Below are 10904 nucleotides of genomic sequence, written 5' to 3' on the forward strand. Positions count from 1 at the left end.
ACGTATCAGCTCTGGGTGCAGTTCTGGTCTGCTGCACTAGCACAAAGCATGATGGGCTTTCTATTTTGCTCCAGCAGCATCAGAAGAAAGAGACCATTGAGGAGGGCAGTTCAGATGTTGCAGATTCACCATCTTCAGAGCACTTAGAAGAGCAGAGTTTTACTCTAATCAAACCACCAGCATCGGCAGGCGACCATGTTGGAAGGATCGGGTCCGCTCGGTAAGAAAAACTTAATTTGAGTCTTTAAAATAGATATGAATTATTAAAAGGAATACTGTCAGCCAGGCCAAACCACAAATGCAGCTTCAAGACGACTGTGGCAGCTCATTTGCATTATAAGGAAATCTCTTAATCATGTTATCACTTAGACATTTGTCCTGGGATACAGAAAGATCCACTTATCCACTGATATTATGCATTTGGCATGTTTATAGTACAGCTCATTCTCTCTCTGACTCAGATAATATTCCCATGGTTGGCTTAAGTGCCTTTGGTTTTGTCACTGAGAGAAACCGGGCAGCTAATGAGCAGGCTTCTGTAGGTGGCCTTGAAAATTAATATGAAACTCTGTTTTACATAAGCTATAAATCAGTTGTGTATTGTATAAATCAACAAAGCTGCTTTGGGTAGGATTTCTTCACAGAAATTAGGAAGATTTAAGACATCCAGTAAGCTGTTTTTCTTGAGTACCCACCAACCGACCCTACCTAAGGAGCTGTCTTTTTGTTTACCGTGGTCGTTCTGCAACAAACACAGGTTCTGATTCTCATTTATACTTGGGCTGCTTTACCACACTCTGGCAGTGTGTAAAGGTGCAATACAAATGCTAGTAAATTATGCTAGCACCCACTTAAAGGCTCCTGTGCACTGCTAGTGTGGTACAGAGTGGCCTTTGTGCAACTGAGACTCAGGCCGCCAGGGTTTTCATAAAATCTCCTTGCTCATGCATCTGTTGTAGTTGAAGCAAATAGGTTGTCATTAAATAAAACTTAACAATTTTTGTTGTGGATAGATTTGGGTCTGATCCTGCTTCCTTTGATGTCAATGGTAGGTTTTTGCCTAGACTTTAATGGAAGCAGGATCACAATCTTTGTGTGTGTTGTGAGCATATTGCTTTGTACTGGCTTGTAGCTTAGAAAAGACAGAGAGGTCCTTCTGCAGCTAAAGCACTTCCCCTCGCACTGTCGGTCCAGCCCTGATTTGGGAGCCGGGGTTTATTATGGAGTGGAAGGGTCTCCAGAGGTATGGCCCCTATGATTTTGATTCTCTCACTTGTAACTCCCCAGAACAAGTTTTCGTGCTTTTAGGTGGCAAACCTGTATATTATCCAAATCGCTTCAACTCTGTCTTCACAGGAGGAAGGCCACCAGTAACATTAGGCTAAGGAAGCTTCCTGACTTTGTTAAGCACTTTATAAAAGCACCCAAGTGCAATGCATTAACTTTAGCCTAACACGCATGGCTACCATTGCTATGTAAAGAAAATACTTATATACCCAGGTGTGCACTGAACGAGGCCAAGCCCTGCAAGCGCCGTTGTTAGCTTAGTGGGCACTGCTCACTCCCTTACTATTAATATTTTGATGAACAATCCTTTCCATTTATTTAACGAAAATTAAAAGTGGATCTTCTTTTATTTACAGAAAAGATCAAATGAAAAATGCTATAAAGAGGGGATACAGACAACCCTAGGGAATTCCAAACCTGAAATACTTCATTTGTGCTCAGTTAGAGCACTGTTGTCATTACCAGCCTTACCTAGTCTTGGAATGGATTAACCAGCTGTCACCCATGAGAGATTTGTGCATTGTGTGGCATTGTGGCTTACCTTACCCCTTCTGTTGGCAGCAGCCCCAAGAGAGGGAGACATGATCACATGCACATAAGCTGGTCTGACATTCTGTCCAGTAGAGGGCAGTGATGAACACACACGTTGTAGGACCACAGACAGTACCAGACCTAGGACTTTATTATGTAGAGTAGGGGTTCTCAAACTTCATTACACCGCTGATGTCGAGTTTTTTGTTTTCTTCCTCATAGCACCGTGTCTAAGATGGGGCACACACTTGTAGAATCTGCAGCTACAAAGCCTTCGCCTCCAAGTAACAGTGTCGCATCTGGGAGGTACGTTTACAGTCTTTTGTATAGGTGTGGGGAGAATTCCATTGGCACCCACCAGACAGAGAGCAGCATACTCTGAGCCCTGTCTGCATCAGCTAATGACCCTAAACCTAGTGAGGGGCCCTGATCTTTGTAGCAGAAAAGCTCCTCGCTAAGTTGATCGCATCACAGTGTTTTGACTCAGGCTGGCTCTTGTTTGTGTTCTCTTAGTTTCTGAAAATAAATGCTGGGTTTCTATCCCGCCTCCCAGTGTTCACAGTACAGGCATGAGCCCTAGACATTCCTGTGTACGTCAATGGGAGAGAAAATAAGGGAAGCGCACGATGGGGTACCTGGGAAATCTGCCTGGCTTCTTGTATCAGATTGCAGGCAAAAGAATGCAAATCCCCTGCACTAATGTTTGAAGCCTTTCTGTTGGGGAAAATCATTGCCAACCAAAATGCTGTTATTTAATAGATGGTCGTAGGTATGCCCAGTGCTTTGCGAATACAAGGGCAGTCTCACTACAATGGGTTGTAGCACTGGGATGGGAGCAGGTGTTGGTGAGTAGATCGGCGCTGGAAGGTTTAACAAAAGACCTGTGGTTTTAAGGGAGAGATCTGAAGTGGGAGAAAGAAGATTAGCCAGCGAGAGGTGGGAGGCCCTTCCAAGTGAAGTCGCACAACTGTTTTATTTACATAGTGCAGGCTGGGTGGTGGTTGGAGTCAGGGGGCGCAGAGATTAGTGGCACCTCTATTTTGTACCTTGGCTAGTAGGCTTAGTCCCCAGGCTAGTAGGCATTTGGTACATTTTTCAAGCCTGTCTTTACTTCAGTTGCTTTCAGTCATGGGAAATAAACCGATCCCTAAAGTTTTTGCTGTTTCTTAGGCTTGCTGACACCGAGAGCCCAGATCTGAAAGTGTTGCAGACACAGATCACAGAGTACAAGGCTCTTTGCCATGCTGCTGAGGTGGAAAGAGAGAGGCTCACAGAACTAGTCACTGTCCTGCAGAAAAGGTAGCAGCTGATTTTGATGTTTCCCTTTGTGATATTATTATATCTAGTGGTTAAGAAATCTTTAGACCTACAGGCATTTGAAAGGCTCTGTAGTATGCAACCCAGCATGCCATCAGATATAGTTGTTTTTAGTGATATTTTGGTTTTAGTGGGTGCTTTTTGCTTTGCTCACCATATAATAAATTACTAAATTAATTCTTATGTTATAACTTTCTCAGTAATTCTCCTTTTCAGCTGATATTCCCCATGAATCGCTTCAATGTAATGGCGACGCTTTTTTTTGCTGAAAGTGTTAGTAAAGCCCGTTAATCTGATTGAGTTATAAGAGGGTGAAGTAAACATACCCTTTGCTCTTTAGAAAAATTTAAGATGCATTTTTTTTTTTTTGCACACGAATAAAATCCAGAAGTTTTGACTCCCAGTCCTATGCTGTAACCCCTAGACTCTCTCTAGTATACACACACAATTTTTGTCTGCTTTGTAATGCAGGAAGTTTGTTTGCTTTCTTTACTTATTTTACATTGAATATTGTGTGTTATTCCACTTGCCTATATTTTGGTCTGTGCATTCCACTGTAGACAGTTATATGTATAATTTCAAACGTTGAAAAGGTAGGTATCACTCACTGTTCCTTTACAGGCCGAGCCTGCAAACACGCACGGGCAATTGTACTCACACATGCAATCCCAATGACTTCAAGGGACTGCTTGAGTAGGTCAGGATAAATGTGTAAGTGTTTGCAGGATTAGGCTCAAATTAACATGAAATAATGACCAAAAACACCAGAGTCAATGAAATTCACAGCTAAGGGTGATATTTACCATATAATGGTGACTCTGCAATTCCACAATCATCACATATTATCATGGGCTCTCCCAAGACTTATTGCAAAAGTCTCACAAAATTCACTTACAAGACCTCTGGATAATATAATATAGTTCCATTAATATTTTTACCATTAATATATAGAAAAATGATTAGTCCCCCCCACACACTTGGGGGATAGGTTGCTTAGCCTCATCTACATTACTTGAGTTTAAGGTCAAGAAAGAGCAATGGAAATGGTTAGATAAGTGGGACTTGATGAGAGACTGCACAGACTGCCATGATTTAGGACTCCATTGTGCAAACACTTAACCACTGAACATGGTACTTTCTGAAGTCAATGAGACTACACTCAATAGTAAATATTTGCAGGATTGAACCCTGATTTTGGAAAGGAGAACAGCTGGGGGGACTTGATTTGAGTTATTCATATCGGTGGAGGCTGTTGCAAAAACGGACCAGTCCCTCACTTTCACCCCTTCTGTCTAATATGAGAACTAGGGGACACTCGATTAAATGAAAGGGCAGTGAATTTAGAACCACTAAAAAGATATACTATTTTATGCAGAATGTCGGCAGCCTATGGAGATTCACTGCCACAAGAGGTCAGAGTCTCTCCTACTCTGGATGGATTGCTAAAGGAACTGTATAATTTTATGCTTATTATAACACTTTTAGCTATGCAAGCTAAGGGAGTAATAAAAATAACCAAATCTATTGCTTCAAGAAGTAAGCAGCGATCACCTCCAGAGGTCAAGAAGGATATTGCTCTTCCTTTGTATAGCACTATACAATAGTTGAGGTTCATTATAGTTTTGACAACTTCCCATGAATCATTTGGTATCAGCCACAGCCCTAGGTAGGATACACCATTGGTCTGATGCAGTTTGGCAGCTCCTGTGGTCCTGTGTGAGATTTTCTGATTAATCGTTTAAGATGCTGCATGGGATAACTATGAAATAAAGCCATGTTCCCACTGAATGACCTTCAACAGCTCAGCACTGCATGCTGCCCATTAACTGCATTCTTAATACCATCGCTGTGTAAAGTCTCATGGTCTCTCATTGCCTTCAGTCCCATGCACATTTTTTCAAAGTACTTTCTAGTGGCTGAGTTAATAAAAGGCAACATCCAGGAGCAGGTGGGCGAGGTTCTGTGGCCTGCAGCATGCAGGAGGTCAGACTAGATGATCATGATGGTCCCTTCTGGCCTTAAAGTCTACGAGTTTCTCTTCATTTCAAGGAGATGCTTGTGGAAATCTTCGCTATTTACATAGGAGACCAGAACAAGTACATATCAGATAATGCTGTTAGACCATTTTTACTACTTTGCTTCTATGCTAGTCCAGTGTATTAAAAATAGAAGCAGTTTGTTACTGATATAATTATTGGTCTGCCATCAACAACCTACAACATCAGTGGTTTGTTGTATGGGAAGCTTACAGTGGTGTCCATTGCTGAGGGACCCAGGCAACTTCCATCAGTAAAACAATTCCTTATAATATATAACTGAACCCCACGCTCATTAGCTAACTCCATCTCGCAAACGTGGCCGATGCCTTTTGGATGAATATCTGGAATATCTGCCCTTGGGAGATTAGCGCGTGCATCCATTCATCTTATTGTGAGCTGTGCATCCAAGGGCAGAATTTGAAACTAAGACTGGACAGTACTAGAGTCCTGATAGCCTGAGCATAAAAAAACCGACTCACTTGTTTTGAACATCAGGGTGGTCGAAAGCAGCGATAAAGTTTTGGAAGCTGAGAAGAAGCTTCAAGAAGAGCGACGTCGATCAGTCATTTTGGAGCAGCATCTTGAAAAAATGAAAATGGATGCAGGGAAGAACGCAAACAGCCAGAAACCCCTCCCGAGGAACAAAACAGGTGAGGAGCGGCATGGTATAGGGAGTGCCAGGGAGTGTCTGTCACCTAGTCAACTTCCCCATTTGGCAGCCAGGAGATGTGAATAACATCTAGAACCCTGAGCTTGTGCAGACTTATACGTGTGCTTAACTTCATGCACTCAGTTCTGCCAAAGCCAATGGAACTACTAACGAAGAAATTCTGGCCCCACTTGGGGAGTTTGCCATTGACTTCAGTGGGGCCAGAATTTCGCCCGCAGTGTGCAAGCCTTGGCAGGATCAGGGCCTACAGAAGAAACTTGACGCTGCTATGCACTGCCACCAATTCTAGCACTGTATTCTCGCTGCTCTTTTGCTTGAAAGGTTCAGCTGAAGGTTAAACTGAGAACAGAATTAAATGATACATCCCAATTTAAGGCCTGTCAGTGTCTATGAAAAACTATTGCTGGTCTTGAAGTAATTAGATCCTGTGTCATTTATTACCACTAAAACAGGATAATCTGCTGCTATAAATATGAAAGCCTCACTAACATCGTTAAAGAAGAAAAGCTCATCGTGGATTGTAAAATTTTTATTTCCTCGATTAGATCCGTTTATTGCTTATGGACTGTAATCCTATAAAATGTCTAAAAACAATAAAACTGTATATATTCTTATGGAAACTTTTACAATAGTTTCCCTTTTTGTACATACTTGAAATATATAGCGGATGTTACCAGGGATCAGAACTTCTCTTTGGTAAGGAACCCATCTCCTTCTTGCCTAACTGGTTCATTATGTTCTCTGTACATTGTCCATCTCTGTCCTCTCCCTACACACACTTCCTTTTGCTCTTTGGGCCTGGAGTAGTTTGCTTGGTTTTCATGGAAGGGAGAGATTCTACTGCGGCCATAGCCCATTTCTCTGCAGTTCATCTGATCTGAGTGTGGTGTACTTGGTCAAGTCCATAGTTAGCTGAGAAAGCTCTAAACGGAATGTCTATTTGTTGCAGGGAGTGGTGTTGGTTATTCACTGGATGTCGCTCTTTTCCCTCTCAGTCCACGTCCCCATAAACTATTAGAGTGCATTGTGGTGCTGAAGGGGCTGTCTTTTGGAGGAGATATAAAACAGAGGTCCTGACCACTTGTGCCCTTAGATGTATTACTATATGCTACCCACTTAAATTTCCCCTGCAGTCACAAATAGAGATGGAATCTTCTCTTCCTGTCCTAAGCCATTTTATCCAGTTATTGTGTTCTGTGCTTCACCCCAGAGCTGTCGGCATTTCATAGTTGGAGGAAGCACAGCCTATGTATATCAGTTTGCAAGGCACTTTGGGATGAAAGGTTCTGTGTATATTAAAAGTTAGCTCATGATCACTGTGTACTTCAGGACCAAATCAGCATTCTGTTTAAATAAAGACTAGTATCATCGCTATTAAATGACAGGAATTGGTACATAAAGGTATTGAAATCAATGGGAACAGGGACCCTAAAAATACCTTTGAGGCTCTGGGCCTAAGTCCATAACCTGAATGGATTGCAACCCTATTCACCAAAGTCTGGTTTTGTTGTTGTTGTTTCTAATTGCTCTCAGTCCCTTCTAGTGATTTAACACTCTCTGGAGTTTATACAAGCAGCAAATCGACAAATCTTAAAAATACCCCTTTAGCAGATAACTTAGTTTCTCCTAATGGTGTTTCTGCCAGATAATTCAGGAAAACCAACTGCATAAAGGAGAGACTACAGTCCCCATTAATGTTCCCTTTCCTTTCTCAAAGTGCTAAATTGGGAAGGGCTGATCTAGTTGTAAATGTTAATGTTTTTATTCTCTCACAGGCAGAGAATTTAGGTACTAGTGCTAGCAGAGCATGGTTGGTATAATACAAACCAGCACATTTGTTTGTCTCTAAAATTGCTCCTGTTTTTATTTTGTTTTCCTTGTTCAAAGAAAAAAAATGGAGAGCAGTTTGCTGAGTAAAATCCAGTGGGGATATAGGTAATGACTGTCATGTTTGCTGATCAGTTCTCTAAGATAAGATAGCAGGACAAAGGCATCTTCTCCATTAGGCAATGTAACCAGTTTTTCTCATGTATTTTACTTCCCTCCCCACTCACCAATTGCTGCACTTGCAAAAGGAAGGATCAAGACCTAGCACCTTTCAGAATTGCTTTGGCAATGAGTTTTCCTGTCTATTTTAATTGTTGGGAACATTCATGTTCATACAGGCCCCAGTTCAGGAAAGCATAGAACTTTAAGCACATGCTTGAGTACTTCCCTGAACTGACGCCATAATTGCTTTCATTGCGAAGATCCCAGAGTGCTTTCTGAAGCCGGTCTCTGTGTATAACACACCGATATTCATTTCTCTCGGATATTTAGAGAGCACCAGTCACTATAGTACTGAGTGAAATACAGTTTCAAGATAAGCTTAAAAAATAATCACATTCCGTTCACACCTCCTAGGGGTTTGGACACTTGCACATTATTTTATATAGAATAATTTTATTCTTCCTTCACTCTCTTACTCAACTCACCACTGATCCTGTTTACAATTTCACTGAAAGGAGATTACAGAAATCTACCCTATGTATTTACATTAAATTAATGCATGTGCTCAGACTGACCAAACCCCTCCTATTATTTATCCTCCATCTCTTGAGTTCTACTGTAAAGCCATGTGCTGTTGACTGCAAAGAATGGCCTTTGTCCTGTAACAGAACTCCATGCTGTGATTAAATTTACAGGTCAGTCTGCTAATAGCTCCAGACATACCTTGACTGCGAGCGATAGGAAAGATCTCACTGCAGCGCAGCTCTCAGAGGTGCCACTAAAATCTCAGATAGAAGAACTGACTACAAGGTATGGCTTTTCTTTTCGTATTCTGTATCGCTGTCAACTTCTTTGAAATGGGGCTGAAATTAGCCCATCCTCATGTAGATTAAACCAACCCCACTTTTAGGGTCATGATTCTCTGGGCCACATCCTCAGTTGGTGTAAATCTGCTCCAGTGGCGCCCCTCTGATTTACCCCGCGCTTTTGTCTTTGTTGGCAGGACTCTGACAGCAGCATAAGAACAGCCGTGCTGGGTCAGACCAATGGTCCCTCTAGCCCTGTGTCCTGTCTTCTGACAGTGGCCCGGGCCAGATGCTTCAGAGGAAATGAACAGAACAGGGCAATTATCGAATAATCCATCTCCTGTCATCCACTCCCAGCTTCTGGCATCGGAGGCTTAAAATCTCATAATAATTATACGAACACAGATTCAGGAATGCTAGGTAGACATAAACCACTAAGAAGAAAGGACCCTTGTATTGCCCATTGATCTGATGCATGTTAATGGGAGTTGGATGTTTGTCAGTGGCAAAATAGTTCTCAGCGATATCAGGGTAAAGAATCCTGACTTCAGAATATCCCCCTTTGTATCAAGGGGATGGGAAACAAATGTTTAAAAGCCTGATATTTCTCACTCCTGTTGTAAGATTCCCAGTGAGCATGTGTCTCTGTCCTTGCGGCTGATGCACAGTTCCCGTTTGCCGCAGCTGGAATGAAAATTTCCCCTTTGCATTCACATAGGCTTACGATCCAGCTGGATGAGAACGAAGCCTTGAAGACCGCCCTGGAGAGCACTGTGAACATGAAAGAAGAAGACTTCAAACTGTACCAAGAGACAATGGGCCAGGTGAAGGAGATCTTCCTACAGGCTTTGAGGCAGCAGAAGCAAGAGAAGAATTAAAGCAGGACATTCAAAATACTTTTACAGTGCAGCAGGGGGGAAATCCAACAATAGCTCCAGTGATTTGAAATACAGCCGGGGTGTCATCATGGAGCTATTCTCCCAGATGGTTTTCTTTCCTTAGCCCTTGCAGGAGAGGGTGAGAAATATTTCAGCAAATTCCTGGCGGTAAGAGTCAGCAAGAAATGGGTTCTCGTAACCTTTTAATATTGTCCATGCAATTGTTTGCACACTATGGAGCTCCAATACTGCAGTCTTAATATGGGCAAAACTCCCATGGGTTGCAGTGGGCGTTGTTGAGTCAGGCCCTCTATCTGCATGCTACTCTCTTTATCTGTAAATATAGGACATTTTTCACCATCCTCAAGTTCTGCTTTATGAAACCAGGGGGGCTAAAGCTAAGTTTCTTTAATTAATTAAAGTGGCCAGAAGCAGCACACTGATATTTATCTAAGGTGGATTTTTTTAATAGCACTCATCACTGTGGTACCCATGCGCTGAACAGGTAGGTTAGCTCCGCTTGCCAGTGTCTGCAATGAACTTGGCATGGAATTTTGCTCTTTGCCTGTCCTAGGCTCCGAGTGCTCTGTGTGTGCTGGCTGTGGCAGGATTGCTTCCGCAGGTAGGTGGGGCTTGCAGGTTACCTCCAAGATCAGTCAGACTTGCTTCAGACTAATCCCTGCTAGCTCTGGGCCTCAGCTGAAGACACCGTATTGCCTGCTCTCACACATTTGTCATGCTGTTCAGCTCTTGGTCTCTCTTGGAATCAACACCAGCAAAGACACTGAAAAAAACCACCCACACTGGTGGTGTCCCCCAACTAAAGTGACTAGGAATTTTGATCTGAAAATAATAGTGTCTCTGTCCAGTATCCTTGTAGCCCAGCACTTCAGTCAGCAAGACAAGTGACATCAGCTGCAAGCCAATTAGGCATCAACAGGCAGCCTGCCAGCATGGAGCCAACAGAAGAGATTGCCAGCAAAAGCGTAGCATGGGAACTGGGTATTTAGTGGCTTTTGGATAGCCTCGCTCTGTTTCTTAACGTTCAAAGCCTTTTTTAAAAGCAGCTTCTCTTCCCTTTCCCATTAGCTTGCACGTCTCGTTTTGATCAATTGTGTTTCATTCCACGGGCGTGAAGGTTGTCTAACACTATCCAGAACAGTAGGTGAAAAGAGGATTCACCATCATGCATTTCAGAAGGCTACGGACTCACTTCTTCATCCTGGGATCAGGTTCTGATTCCACTTACCCTGTTGTAAGGCTGGAGTAACAAGAGAAGGCAATGCAGTTATTCCAGATTTAGTGAGATCACAGTCTAGCCTCTGGTCTCCAGATCTTTTGGCTGGCGTCAAAAACTCACCCCTGAGAATTATCCCAGAGTTCCCTA

The 10904-nt window shown here is 42.6% G+C and overlaps 1 protein-coding gene across 3 annotated transcripts in view; it reads left to right on the forward strand.

Annotated features, from left to right (window-relative positions):
* The window catches only part of CCDC13 (coiled-coil domain containing 13), a 32314-nt gene extending 22371 nt beyond the window's left edge, over positions 1-9943 (forward strand). For 2 of the 3 annotated variants that reach the window (XM_026652085.2, XM_026652084.2), the window contains exons 11-16: positions 78-220; positions 2041-2124; positions 2989-3117; positions 5670-5824; positions 8529-8643; positions 9358-9943. In XM_026652085.2, coding sequence (XP_026507870.1) covers positions 78-220; positions 2041-2124; positions 2989-3117; positions 5670-5824; positions 8529-8643; positions 9358-9517 — 786 coding nt within the window. In that variant the 3' untranslated portion in view covers positions 9518-9943. Of the gene's footprint in view, positions 1-77; positions 221-2040; positions 2125-2988; positions 3118-5669; positions 5825-8528; positions 8644-9357 lie in introns of those variants that run through there. The other variant, XM_026652086.1, reaches the window with a different exon arrangement.
* Positions 9944-10904: the final 961 nt, after the last annotated feature.

This window comes from Terrapene carolina, unplaced genomic scaffold (assembly GCF_002925995.2).
Source record: "Terrapene carolina triunguis isolate 2854851 unplaced genomic scaffold, T_m_triunguis-2.0 Scaffold111, whole genome shotgun sequence".
NCBI lineage: Eukaryota > Metazoa > Chordata > Testudines > Emydidae > Terrapene > Terrapene triunguis.